Source organism: Lupinus angustifolius, chromosome LG01, assembly GCF_001865875.1.
Source record: "Lupinus angustifolius cultivar Tanjil chromosome LG01, LupAngTanjil_v1.0, whole genome shotgun sequence".
In the NCBI taxonomy this organism is placed as follows: domain Eukaryota; kingdom Viridiplantae; phylum Streptophyta; class Magnoliopsida; order Fabales; family Fabaceae; genus Lupinus; species Lupinus angustifolius.
Genome location: NC_032009.1, coordinates 24,535,206 through 24,550,014, shown reverse-complemented (window position 1 = coordinate 24,550,014; position 14,809 = coordinate 24,535,206). Strand labels below are relative to the sequence as shown.

The following is a 14,809-nucleotide window of genomic DNA, read 5'->3' as shown; positions in this document are numbered from 1 at the left end:
TTAAACATTATTTAGTACCTTTTAATATACAACTTCATCTCCTATATAATAATTTTCTAAAACCTTAAAGTTATGCATTAAAATTTGATAATTTATTAAAATCACACTTCATTATTTTAAGTATATAATATTAGTATTTTTATATAAAGATAAAAAAAAACTTTAAAACATCCAAAACAATTTACAAAACTTTAAAGCATAAAAATAGAAACTTTAAAAAATGTAATGTTGAGAAGTCAATTTGGTGCCAAATGGATTTCCAATATATAAAAAAGTAAATAAATACCCACAATATTGTTTTTAAAAAGGGGAAAAGAAAAATAACCTTTGAGAAGTCGTTATAAAACCAAACTAATTGCAAATTGCCCCAAAATAAGTGGATTTTGGTAAATATGGAAGAAACCAACATAAATGTATAATTAATTTTTTTTTGTTATATTCAAATAAAAAACATGAAAAAGTACAAACCTTGTTCTAATATTTATATTAAAATTATTTGAATTTATACTCGTATAATTTTGGGTCGAATTTCGAATAAATGTCAACTATATTAAAGTCACTAACCTATCATGGCACATAGATGGTAATGTTGGTCTAACTCTCACTAGTGTCCATGCCTCCCTATCACTCAAACACAACAAAATTCTCATAATGCCTAATCTTTTGTTACCAATAATCACAAGATCCAAAGAATTATACCCTTGGAAGCATTTCATTGTTGTCATCAAGTCTAAACCTATCTTCGATGTAGCTTCTTGATCCATAGGATCTAAGCCATAACATCCCAACCACTTACTACACGTTAAGCAAATTTGTACATATGTTTAAGTAATCTTTATCATTTATCTTTGGTTGTTTTAAGAATTTTTTTGCTTTACCCCCACCCCCATTCTATTATCATTCAATAATTATCATTAATTAATTATACTTTTTTTCTTCTCTATATTCTAAAATAAATAAAAAATGCTTTAGTCAAAATATAAAGTTTTTAATGTCTTCTTAAAAAATAACTCCTTGATCATACAAATTAACAATTAATAACTTTAAAAAAATGTTAATTAATAAAGACCACAACTTTAAATTGTTATAATTAATAACTCTTTGATTATACAAATTAACAATTAATCTTAAATTTAATATTTATGTATTAACAATATAATAGTTTTTAAATGACCTTTTGTTTTTTTCACCTCTTTTCCTACTTGAAAATGCAGGATGTGGACATGAATCTCAAGATTTTCCAAGATACCACTTGAATTAATGTGAGGGATGGACCCATGTAAGCAAATAAGTCAATCTCTTCCACCATGTATCGCTTTAACTTTTCACTCACCTCTTTATATAAAACAAAAGTCAAAGTATAAAAAATTTACTGCCAAGAAAATGTATAAAATGGGATAGAATGAGAAGCAATTTACTTCATTACGTGATCTCTGCATTGATGAGGGTTTACTTTTACTAGCACATTATTCACTGTGCCCATTACTCATTCCGTAGTGATATTGCTTAATTTGATTATTCTCAACGTTTAGGACTTTAGGCACATTTTTTTATGGATAAGAATGTTTAGGCACATTTTTTTTTTATGAATATCATGTGTCCTCATTCTTTCTCCCCTTTTCTGTTCAACAAGGGATAACTTGACCCATCCATTAAAATTATATATAAATTATTTCACCATTTAGCAAAAGAAATTATTCGATTTCGTCATAATAAACTCTCTTTTTCACCCACTCCTTCATTGTGTTTGATCAAAGATCTTAAAAAACAAAATTGAACAAACTACCTTTTTTCTTTTTTTGGTATTGTGAAAAGTCGTCAATTTCACTCTCGTCAATTATATACTTTTTTCTTTTTGTTATTTTGCCTCTTACTTTTCCTTGAAATTTAAACTATGTATTTTTTTTAAGTGCGAATCACCTTATTCAGATCCAAATTCGGAGTTGGGGAACTGTTATCTTCAAAATTCTTCATATTCACCTTCCTTTCAAAATCAAATACAGTTCTTTAAAATTATAGATATGATGTGTCTTCTTCGTATTTCTTGTTCTTAACAAAAAAAAAAAAAATTAAAAGCAAAAACTCATTAATATGAAGCTCACAATGCATCCTCAAATGGAGAAGGACAAAAATAGGAAATTGAAGATATGAATAAGTTACAAACATCAAAGGTATCCACAAATGTGAAAGAATCTCATCAAAAAATTTAATTAGAAAAACACCAATAAACTCACACACCTCTTCAATAGTATATAAAAGCGGAATGAAATTGAAAGAAAAAAAATTGAAGGAAAGAGTGGGATAGAGAACAACAATGAAAGGATGCAATGAAAATTGAAAGGAAACAAAGGAAGGGTAGGGACATGATTTGAGAATAGAGGATTTTCATTCCATTTTTTTATGGATGAGAACGTCTAAGCACATTAATGTGGCAAGAGACGTATAGTACTTTGTTAAAAACGTCTCCATTAGGGACCCTAATGGGACCCATGCATGCTAATTATATAAATAACTTTTTCTTCTCATTTGGATCTTAGTTAATAAGGTAGGTACAACTTAATCAACTACCAAGAGAAGTTATAGAATTTCGTATAATCATAGTCTAATAATTTACACTCAGATAAAAATTATGTAACTTGAGATTAAAATCAACATTCCTTTATCAATAAGACGTTACTATAATGGTGTAAGGTCTCACTAAATCTTTAAAGTCGAATGTTCAATTCCTATGCAACATATATTGGAAGTGACAACTATAAAATATGAAATGATTAGTTCTTTACCAAAAAATATGAAAAATATCATTGGTAATACAAACAATGTAAGAATCTCTTCAACTTATATTTTCTTTCACTATTTGGATCTTAACACCCATCATTTAGGCCTTGCTTAACGGACCAAACTACCCAATTAGCATCCCGTGAAACCATAAATCACGAAGCATTTGGGTCCTACATGTTCAGTTTAGGCACCCTATAACCCCTTTATATACACCCTTTACTACGTACATTCTCTTCATCTCTTGCAAGCATGAGTTACATCACAACCACTTCACTCTCTTTGTTCTTCTTTCTTTTCTCTTTCTTCACCTTTATTTCCTCTTCACCACTTCAGGACCCTGAATTGGTGGCACAAGAAGTAAACAGGTATAATATAACTACCCCTCTACACCACATTTCTATATTAACTAAATGTACATTATATTTTATCTTATGCTAGATAGTTATGAAGATATGTTAATGCATTTTTTTAATACATCAATGCAATTCACTAGGTTCACATTTGGCATTTCCTTGTTTAATTTAAGTGTTCTAATTCCTTAATCATGCCCACATCAATGTGTTTTTGTTCTAGAGCACATATAGTAAAGGTGGTGAGCTAAGTTTTTTTAGAAGTGAAAGGAGGGAAATGAAAGTTTTGGGAGCTATAAAATATAGTTGTCAGTTGATTCTGAAATAATTCATTTCTTTTATTTCCTTCCCAAAATCCATCTCTCAAACTGGCCATAAGACAATTTGTTCGAGCCGAAAAATCAATTCATTTATTTAATTATTATTTTGTGTATAGGAAAATCAATGCCTCTATTGCTAGGAGGAACTTGGGGTACCTCTCATGTGGGACAGGAAACCCCATTGATGATTGTTGGAGGTGTGACCCCAACTGGGAGAAGAATAGACAAAGGCTAGCAGATTGTGCAATTGGGTTTGGCAAAAATGCAATTGGTGGAAAAGGTGGTAAAATTTATGTGGTCACTGACTCTGGTGATGATGACCCTGTGACCCCAAAGCCAGGGACACTTCGTTATGCAGTGATTCAAGATGAGCCATTATGGATCATATTTCAAAGAGACATGGTTATTAAGCTAAAGGAAGAGCTCATAATGAATTCATTCAAAACCATTGATGGAAGAGGTGCTAGTGTTCACATTGCTGGCGGTCCATGCATTACTATACAATATGTAACAAATGTTATAGTCCACGGGATTAATATACATGATTGTAAGCAAGGTGGTAATGCTATGGTGAGAGACTCCCCAAGGCACTATGGGTGGAGAACCATATCTGATGGTGATGGTGTTTCAATCTTTGGTGGATCTCATATATGGGTGGATCATTGTTCTTTGTCTAATTGCAATGATGGGTTAATTGATGCTATTCATGGGTCCACAGCTATTACCTTATCCAACAATTACATGACACACCATGACAAGGTTATGTTATTGGGTCATAGTGATACATATACTCAAGACAAGAACATGCAAGTCACAATAGCTTTTAATCACTTTGGAGAAGGGCTTGTTCAAAGAATGCCAAGGTAAAATAAAGTAAATTAATGTTAGTAATAGGGTACTAAAACTTTTCCAATTCTTATGATAAATTGCACATACACACCAAGAAATGGAACACAAAAAGGAGTAAAGTGAAAGTGAAAAGGATGTATTATAGAAATGAAAGCATGTGCATGGGGATGAGTGTGTGTCACTTTGTCAATACTCTTAATTACTATGTGGGGCCATTAGTGCTAATATTTGAAAAACATTTGTGATTATTGCAGGTGTAGGCATGGATATTTCCATGTGGTGAACAATGACTATACCCATTGGGAAATGTATGCCATAGGGCCTCTCATGTGGGACAGGAAACCCCATTGATGATTGTTGGAGGTGTGACCCCAACTGGGAGAAGAATAGACAAAGGCTAGCAGATTGTGCAATTGGGTTTGGCAAAAATGCAATTGGTGGAAAAGGTGGTAAAATTTATGTGGTCACTGACTCTGGTGATGATGACCCTGTGACCCCAAAGCCAGGGACACTTCGTTATGCAGTGATTCAAGATGAGCCATTATGGATCATATTTCAAAGAGACATGGTTATTAAGCTAAAGGAAGAGCTCATAATGAATTCATTCAAAACCATTGATGGAAGAGGTGCTAGTGTTCACATTGCTGGCGGTCCATGCATTACTATACAATATGTAACAAATGTTATAGTCCACGGGATTAATATACATGATTGTAAGCAAGGTGGTAATGCTATGGTGAGAGACTCCCCAAGGCACTATGGGTGGAGAACCATATCTGATGGTGATGGTGTTTCAATCTTTGGTGGATCTCATATATGGGTGGATCATTGTTCTTTGTCTAATTGCAATGATGGGTTAATTGATGCTATTCATGGGTCCACAGCTATTACCTTATCCAACAATTACATGACACACCATGACAAGGTTATGTTATTGGGTCATAGTGATACATATACTCAAGACAAGAACATGCAAGTCACAATAGCTTTTAATCACTTTGGAGAAGGGCTTGTTCAAAGAATGCCAAGGTAAAATAAAGTAAATTAATGTTAGTAATAGGGTACTAAAACTTTTCCAATTCTTATGATAAATTGCACATACACACCAAGAAATGGAACACAAAAAGGAGTAAAGTGAAAGTGAAAAGGATGTATTATAGAAATGAAAGCATGTGCATGGGGATGAGTGTGTGTCACTTTGTCAATACTCTTAATTACTATGTGGGACCTCTAGTGCTAAAATTTGAAAAACATATGTGATTGTTGCAGGTGTAGGCATGGATATTTCCATGTGGTGAACAATGACTATACCCATTGGGAAATGTATGCCATAGGGGGAAGTGCTAATCCAACCATCAATAGCCAAGGCAATAGGTTTGTTGCACCCAATGACAGATTCAGCAAAGAGGTATAAACTATAATCATTAAATAAATTAACAATTTTTTTCTTAATTTGCTTAAATCACTAATTAATAGTTATACTAAGATATTTAATAATGTTATGTGAATTAGGTAACAAAACATGAGGATGCACCAGAGAATGAATGGAAAGGGTGGAATTGGAGGTCAGAAGGAGATTTGCTAGTAAATGGTGCATTTTTTACAGCATCAGGTGCTGGAGCTTCATCTAGTTATGCTAGAGCTTCAAGCTTAAGTGCAAGACCATCTTCTCTTGTGGGGTCCATAACAACTGGTGCTGGTGCACTCAGCTGTAGGAAAGGTTCTAGTTGCTGACCGGTCCATTAACACCAAATAGGAATTATAAGAAGCATGAAAGTAAAAAAAAACTATTAGAAAACAAGGGAAGGAAGTGTGAAAAAGAATGTCCCTATTAATAGACTATGGTCATTTACTATTCACTTGAATCATTTCCAATATATATATACTAGGATTTCCTTCCTCCATTATTTTCATTTTCTAGTAGTTGTTTTTTATCTTTATTATTGGTTTTCTAATTGGTTCTAGTTCTCTACTCCTTCCATGATTATTACAACCTCAGCCTGTTAAACTCTTGTAACCATACCTGTTGGAGAATCTACATGGTCAAAGAGAAAAAAAGGTGCAGAAGAGTTGATATGTAAGATGTATATGTAATCCTATAATATGATATATATTTACATGTTGGATATTTTGAATATTTTGAATAATGTTTCTCTAATCAATTAATTTTTTTGGATATTGATATCTGTTTCTACATTTCTACGTTGAGCCCTGTACCTATATTTCTCTGTTACTGTGACCGACACATGCGCTGACACACAAATGTACAGTGTTGACTAAAGACCGAGGAAAAAAGTGAAGGCAGAGTTCAATAACTGGAAATAAAATGAAATCTCCTTACACCACTAATCAAGCAAGCATTGTAGGATGTGTTTGGAGCAATCCTACAGGTTCAAGTTTCCACTACTAACTGTTGAAAAATTTGGACAAAGTAAAAAAATAATCATGAAACTTCAAGAAGTCATATAAATGGGAATAAATTACATTAATACTCTATAAATTTTTGTAAAATTATATAAATTACTTCTTATTTTTATACATATATAAACCCCTATAATTTTATTACATCACCCATGAGAAATAAGTATAATATTTTAAACAATTTTTTTAATAAATACAATTAAATTAAATAAAATATAGTATACAAATCAATGTCACTTTTTAACCTTTATTATAAGTAGTGATTCGTACAGATTGTGTTTTCAGACCATAGTTATAACTAAGAGGTCATAATCTTGTAAAATAAATCAACATGTCAAACTTTCTCTTAGTTTATACGCTTGTTTTTTATAAAAAGTTTTGTTATCTAGACAAATTTAGTAAACTTATTACCAAACAAGCTTGTGTAAACAAAAAACAAAATGTCAACAGAATAACACTGAAAAGTTGTATAAATAGATCTCAAGGCCTACCCATACTATTGTAATCTTAAACACTTTTATCTTCAAAATAAATTTTCAACCGGAAAGCTACACTATCTTCTGGAGTACTAAATTAGAAAACGTTGTAGAGTAAATTATATTCATCATCCTGTTGGAAGGAAAGAAAGAAAGGAAGAAGAAAAAAAAATTAGTCGATTAAGATATGGGTGATTGATTATCGAGTGAAAAGTGTGTATTAAGCAAAAATTGAAAGAATATTTCACACCTTTTTTTATTTCAACTACAGTGTCTTTATAACAGAAATAACAGACTATTTAATCGATTACACAATCTATTAATCAACTAACAAAACTAGCTAAATGAATTACATTATTCTCAACATTCTCCTTTAATTTATACTAGCTAAGCTTATCACACCAAGTTCTCTTATCTACCTTTGAAAGTCATCTCTTTTCAATGGTTTAGTAAGTATGTCAGTTTGCTATTCTTGGGTTTTGCAAAATTCTAGCTTCAAGTTGTTCCTCTTCACTTGATCCCTCAAGAAATGATATTTGGTTTATATATGCTTGTTTCTACCATGAGACACCAGATTCTTTGCTAAATTGATGGTTGATTTGTTGTCCACAAGCAACAAGATTGGTTCATCCATTTGCATTCCTAACTCCATGAGCAATGCTTGCAGCCATTGTGCTTCTTGTCCTCCCAGGCAGGCTGCAATGTATTATGTTTCACCTGATGATAAAGCAACAACTTTTTGCTTCTTAGAGCACCAACTCACAGCTGCATTGTAACACCGTGAATTTTCTATGTATGTTTTATTAATTATTTATTTTATCAATGATTAATTTTAGAAATTATTTGGTATGGATTTAGGCTAAACCATAGTTGAGTATTAGTCTTGTTTTGTGATTTTCTATTTTGTGGTAAATTTTCTATGACGAATTTTCTATTTTGTGATTTTCTAGCTAAGAGAATACCTTGACATTTCAAACTCTTTCTTCTATTTGCATTCTCTAAGAACTCTCAAGGTAGTTCTTTATGGCTTTTCATTTTAATTTTTCATCTCCTAAGATCTAACCATTAGATGTTTATGAAATTTTAGTATGATGTTTATAGGTATGTTATGAACATTTTCAATCGTTCTAAATATCTTCCTAACTCTTTTTATGTTTAAAACTCCAAATAGATATTTTCTTGAACTTAGAAAGTTATTTTGAAACCATGAACTCTTTGTGTTCATGGGGCTGTTTTTTTATGTTTAGAAAGCTTGTATATTTCTTGGTATTTGAACATGGTTAAAGGTGATGGTTGTATATCAAAGGAACATTTAAGGAGTTTTCCTAACGATGCAAAGTTTGGACTTTTCCACTTGTTTTTTTGACTTCAAAACCATAACCTTGGACAAGCTTAGAATAGTATATTTTCAATGTTGAAGTTTGATTTTGTTTCAAAGGGGATGATTTTGTTGTCAAAGGAACCTTTAAAATGTTTAATGATAAGTTGAAAGAGTAAAGCTTTCCTTAGCATTAGGTCTAAATCATGACCTATATGCGTTTAGGAAAAGTTTAGTTTCTAACTTTGAAATCCAAAATGTTTAGGGATGAGTTTTNTGTGAAAAAGTGTTGTTTTAGAATATTATGAGTTAAAAGTTGGTTAGTAAATGATATTCTTTTACTTCCAAGTTCAAGTAATGATTTGGAATAAAAGATGACTTATAAAAGTCTCGACTTTATAAACTTAAAGTGTTATGAAGTAAAGGATAGTTGATTTGTTGTAGGGTGAACATTGATAAGGTAAGCTTACTTTAAAGTGGTAAGTGTAACTTAAGAAATGTTGATTTAAATGTTGTTTAAGTATGAGATCAACACTATCAAGAATATGTTGAAATGACCATGAAAACCTATTATACAAAATATGGAATATACTTAAGATGACTTACTTTAAAGTGGTAACATCAACTTGGGAGATATGAATTTAAAAGTGTAGACTTAGATTAAGAAACTTACCTTAAAATGGTGAAGTATGACTTACAAAGTCTCCAAGTAAATATAAATCTATGAGGTGATAAAAGTGTAAACTTTATTAAAAACTTATCTTGGAAAACATTGAATATCGGAAACAAGACTTTTGACGATAAGGGATGGTTCAAAAATATGAATATTGGACCGGATGGATGAAAGTCTTTGAGTTTATGAAATGGATTAAAGTGTTAAACAATATTTTTACTTTAGGGTTATCATTTAAAATTTATTCACAAATCACTAAATTGTTTTGTGTGTTTAGTTTCGAAGCTTTCGAAGTTGGACGATCAACCCACTCTCTCGTAAAGGAAATCGACCATGCAACAACCTAAGGTGAGAGAGAATACATCGTGACATAGTGGTGTCCGAATATGACACCCGGACCTCCTAAACTATCTCAAAAGTTTGGAGTTATATTTGTGTGTATTAAGAAAACCCATACTTAATCAAATATTTGTGTGCATGGATTTTGTACGGATACTTTCTTAAGTTGTATGCTTAGAATAGCTCAAAATATCAAGTATTGTGGTAGTTATCCATGAAGGAACACCACTCGAGAAACTAAAATGCATAGGGATCGAAAACAGCAAAGAGTTTCGACCCGGTAGCCCAAAAGGGTGAGGAAAATGGTCCTGGGAACTGGACCACCTCTCCTGGGCGAGCCAGCCTCGCCTGGGCGAGGGAGAGGTAGGAAATGCGACCCAAGTTGGGCGAGGGCCAGAGGGCCCGTTTTGGGCGTGTTTGGCGCCCGAGCGACCGTACTTCGCTCGGGCACGGACCTAACAGGTATTTTGACCTATTTTTTGATGGATTGGTCGCTTGAGCGACAGTCCCTCGCTTGGGCGAGAATTCAGGAAGAGAACTGAGTCTTTTTTGATGAGTTCGTCGCTTGAGCGATAGACATACAATAGTTTTGACTGTTTCTGATTGTTTGATTGCTTATGCAATAGCCCTAGCTTGGGTCTGAAGTGTATTTACACTTGGGAAAGACCGCGACTCAGATGATTGAGTCTGGTGCCCAAAATCGACAAACATATACAAGTACCTTTGTTCTTGTGCCTATTTAGGGCAAGGTTACCGACTATGATGTCGTCATTAGGGCAATGCCCTAAAAGGATTACATGATACCATGTAGCGAGGTCGTCTGATCGTAAGAGGCTTGGCCATGTGGTCGTCCAAGATATTCAGCAATGGTTCATAGTGGTAAGGATATTACTCCTCTATTATGTGATGACGTAAGATCGGGTCCCATATGAAGCATTCTTTTGGGAGATGTCTTAGGTTGGGCCGATCATATAAAAGAATGATTAAAATATTTAATTGGCTACCTCGGTTAGTATGCATACTCAATATGGATAATGAAGTAGTGGAGAGGAAATTTACGTGAGACGAACGAGTTTTGAGATGTTGTGAGGGACGACGATGACGGTGATTCGTCAACAAAGTCTTGAGGGTGAGTCTAGGTGAGACGAGTCCCTTGTATTCCTGGATGAGGTATTCTGTTGGATCGGACAGTTCTCACAATGCAAACTAGACGATCTATGACAACCCCTATTTACAATCAGGATCGATGAGAGGGATGCCCAGAAAGTGTTTGATACGACACCATCCTGAAATGGACAGTTCTTTGGGATATATCGATCATATATCCTTGTGAGGAATAGTTTGGTGCGTTCAAATCGGCTTGTTATGAGACCTATACTCTTGGTTATTTCTGAATTGTTGATTAGGAGGATATTGGTGTAAGGATGGATGAAATAAACATAGCATTCATACATTGAGCACGTGGATATTAATCCTCATGGTTTGAGTTATAATGTCATTCATCATTGACATTTATGTATGTGATATATATATATTGTGTATGTTATGCATGTCTGTCTGGATGTAATATTCTGTGTAATTCCACACCGTCAATGAGTAATATTCATTAGATGTCTTACTCCCGCTTTTCAATGTCCCAAGAGGGGGCATGGAGGATTGAGGGAAACCGTGATACCTACACATGCCCTTGTGCTTTTTGATTAGTGTACATGTGTAGGGTATTTATTTTGGAGTAGTTTTATTTGGGTGACGATTAGGTCCCGCTTTGTACTTTGTACAACATTTTATGATATTCTAATGAAGTATGATTCGAAGTTATATTGAGTTATATTTTTATTACCATTAGGTAATTTTTTTTATTTTCCGCATTGTATGTTACTTAAAGTGATGTTCCGAAAATGAAACGAATATAAGGAAATAAATTTTATATGGCTTCACCATTCAAAAAATGTTTTTACCCATTTTTGAGCAAGATTTTTGGAGTAATTTTCGGGGCATTACATGCTTTACCAAGCTTGAATAGGTATCCACTTGTGCTCTTTCTATCATCCTTATTACTACACAAATCTGTATAGTCATAGATTGTGCTAAGTTCTTTGCTTTTGTTGGCAGGGAACATAACATCATAATCCATACTTCCCTTTAGGATGCTCCATGTATCTACTAACCAGTCCAACACCATAAGCTAAGCCTGGTTTTGAGTTGCAAAAATATCTTAGAGATCATATCATTTGCCTATAAAGAGTTGGGTCAACTGATTCATCTTTAGTATCTTCCTTGCATAGAGTCTGACCAGTTTCAACAAGTCTTGAGGATGGGTTGCACTCCAACATATTGAACCTCTCAAGTACATCAATAATGTACTTCCTTTAATGCATTAGTATTCTTTCCTTGGTCATGGCAAATTCAATCCCTAAGGAATATGAGAGAGTTCCTATATGTGACATTTTAAACTCAAGTTTTAGCTTTGATTTGAGCTAGTCAATTTCACCATCCATGCAGCCAGTTATTAGTAAATCATGTACATATTAGCATATTATAATTAATTTTTTAGTAGAGATACCTTTTGTGCAAATGTCATGTTCACTTGTGCATCTTACAAATCCTAGCTTCAATAGAAAACCATTTATCCTCTTGTTCCATGCCTTGGGTGCTTGTCTCAAACCATAGAGTGCTTTAGGCAATCTATACACATTCCCCTTTTGATTCTGAACTTCAAAGCCAAGAGGTTGTGTTACATACACTTCCTTGTCTAAATGGTCATTCAAGAAGGTTGATTTCATATCCATCTGACATAGGGTATACCCTTTTGAGCTAGCAATTGCAGTGATAAGTCTCAATGTCTCCATTCTTGCTACTGAAGTAAAAACCTCATCTAAATCAGTCCTGGTTTTTGTAAGAATCCTTTGACTACCAGTTTGGCCTTGTACTTAGACACAGCTCCATCAGGCTTCAATTTCACCTTATATACCCATTTTATTGAGATGACTTTCTTACCCTTTGGTAATGTTGTAAGCTCCCATGTGCATTTTCTCAATTGAACTAATTTCCTCCTTTATTTCTTCAATCCATCAACTCTCTTTTATTGCTTGATCAAATGAGATTGGCTCCATTTCAGCTAGCAGGGCCATATGCACGAGATCTCCCTCACGAGTGATTGTTGAGTCATCAAATAGTTCATAATCACTAAACCTTGATGGCATGTGTCTTTGTCTTTGTTGTCTCTCAACAATATTTACATTGTTTTCACTTATTGTCTGCACTTCTGGTGTACTCTGTGTGTTGTCAATATCCATCCTAACTAATCTGTTTGAGCCTACACTGTGTTCATTCCAATCCCAAAATTGAGCCTCATTGAACTTGAGATCCCTACAATATGAGATAGTGTGTGTTTCAAGATTAAACACCTTGTAAGCTCATGTTGAGTGATAACACAGAAAGATCAGGTTTTCTCATTTATCATTCAACTTCTTTCTTCTACAATCTAGTATGTGCTTGTAACATACTGAGCCAAAAACCTTGAGATGTTTCACATTTGGCTTAAGCCCTGACCAAGCTTCTTCCATAGTTGGGTTTGCTAGCCTTTTAGTTGGACATCTGTTCAGGATATAGGCTGTTGTAGAGACTGCTTCTGTCCAAAACCTTTTAGGTAACTTCTTTGTCTTCAACATGCTTCTTGTCATGTTTAGAGCATCTCTATTAACCCTCTCATTTGCTCCATTATGTTGAGGAGTATATGGTGCAATTACCTCATGAGGTATTCCCTCTTTTTCACAGAAGTGGTGAAACTTATGAGAATTGTACTTCCCTCCACCATCACTCCTTAATAGTTTCATTTTCATTCCACTTTGTTCTCCACAAGTGCCTTATAGCTCTTGAACTTGCCAATGACTTCACTCTTTTTCTTTATCAAGTAGATCCATAACTTCCTTGTGAAATCATCCTTGAATGTCACAAAGTAGTTGTTCCCTCCAAGTGATTGAACTCCAAAGGGTCCACAAACATTTATATACACTACTTCAAGTGATCTAGTGGACTTGGTTGGTACTTGAGAACTGAATGAGTTTCTGGTTTGCTTACTTGTGAGACATTCTTCACACAATTAAGTTGTTATTTTGATGTTAGGTAGTCCAATCACCATTTCATCCTTGCTCAAGAATTCCAAGCTTCTAAAGTTGAGGTGGCCAAGTATTTGATGCCAAATCCACGTGTCATCAACAATGGATTCCAAACACTTGTGTTCACCAAGTTGAATGCCAATCTTGAAGGTTCTGTTTTGGGAGAAATGAGCCTTCAAGATCAGTACTCCCTTTTGTTGAACACTTTCATCATCATATCCTCCAACCTCATGTTGTATCCTTTTTCAAGTAATTGGCCTAGGCTCAGCAGGTTGCTCTTCATCCTTGGCACATACAACACATCAGAGATGTAGGAGGTTGATCCATCATTCTTCTTGATCATCACTCTACCAACTCTTTTTGCAGTGATGACACTATCATCTGCAAACTTGATCTTTGTCTCAACAGAGTTGACTAGGTTCATAAACCACTCCATATGCCCTGTCATGTGATTGGAACATTCTGTGTCAAGATACCAACTGTTTGAACTCTGATCACACTGAGTTGTTACCATCAAAAGTGCCTCATCTGAATCATTAGCCTCTTGATAGAAGTCTTATTTTTTGGCTAGTAGCAACACCGCTTCTTCTGAATCCTCATCCTTGGCTAATATGGCATCTCCTTCTTTAATATGAGTGGCCTTTTTCTCTTTGCATTCTGAGACAAAATGACCCCAATTTCTACAATTGAAACATTGGATTATATTCTTATCCTTTTTCTACATGCTATTCCATTGATTGCCCCTGTTATTAGCCTTGTTGATCTCAATGTCATAACTTTGATTGATAGAGTTTATCTTTTGAGACCTTAGTCCATGTGATCTAGAATTTTCAGGCTCAACTCTCTTGTCACTATGCCACTTTCCTTTGTCCTTTTTTAATCTATCATTGTGTGAAGAACCTTTCTTTTTGAATTGAGCACTCAAGGCCTATTGAGATTGCCTATCAGATTGCCTTTCTATGAATCTTTGTTTTTATGCTTCCAAAGAGTCATGCAACTCATCAATCTCAAAGTTTTCAAAATCCTTTTACTCATTTATTGCCACTACGATATAATCAAACTTAGGGGTGATGAGAAGTAAAGATCAATAAATTGAAGTATAGAAAATTTGTTACCTGTTCCTACCCGGCAAACTAAGGAGTCATACTTGATCGCCGAGGTAGA

The 14,809-nt window shown here is 34.0% G+C and overlaps 2 protein-coding genes across 2 annotated transcripts; one reads left to right on the top strand and one right to left on the bottom strand.

The window, feature by feature from the left end:
• On the top strand, positions 3,016-6,213 carry LOC109357839 (probable pectate lyase 18). The gene is made up of 5 exons (XM_019601896.1): positions 3,016-3,146; positions 3,568-3,623; positions 4,639-5,329; positions 5,570-5,708; positions 5,813-6,213. Exons 1-5 carry the CDS (start codon positions 3,031-3,033, stop codon positions 6,032-6,034), a joined length of 1,224 nt encoding a protein of 407 aa, XP_019457441.1. The 5' UTR covers positions 3,016-3,030; the 3' UTR covers positions 6,035-6,213.
• Positions 12,599-13,363, bottom strand: LOC109325237. Its single transcript, XM_019557495.1, has 2 exons — positions 13,034-13,363; positions 12,599-12,934 (listed from the first exon to the last, which is right to left on the bottom strand). The coding sequence occupies exons 1-2, from the start codon at positions 13,361-13,363 to the stop codon at positions 12,599-12,601; spliced, it is 666 nt and encodes a 221-aa protein (XP_019413040.1).

What these genes read in the sequence shown, in the direction of transcription:
- LOC109357839 (XM_019601896.1), top strand. Translation starts at nt 3,031, where the DNA reads ATGAGTTACATCACAACCACTTCACTCTCTTTGTTCTTCTTTCTTTTC. An exon ending in GTGGCACAAGAAGTAAACAG is followed by an intron (nt 3,147 to 3,567) that starts GTATAATATAAC and finishes TTTTGTGTATAG; the next exon opens with GAAAATCAATGCCTCTATTG. An exon ending in CTTGTTCAAAGAATGCCAAG is followed by an intron (nt 5,330 to 5,569) that starts GTAAAATAAAGT and finishes TGATTGTTGCAG; the next exon opens with GTGTAGGCATGGATATTTCC.
- LOC109325237 (XM_019557495.1), bottom strand. Translation starts at nt 13,363, where the DNA reads ATGAAACTATTAAGGAGTGATGGTGGAGGGAAGTACAATTCTCATAAG. An exon ending in ATCTCAAGGTTTTTGGCTCA is followed by an intron (nt 12,935 to 13,033) that starts GTATGTTACAAG and finishes TGAGCTTACAAG; the next exon opens with GTGTTTAATCTTGAAACACA.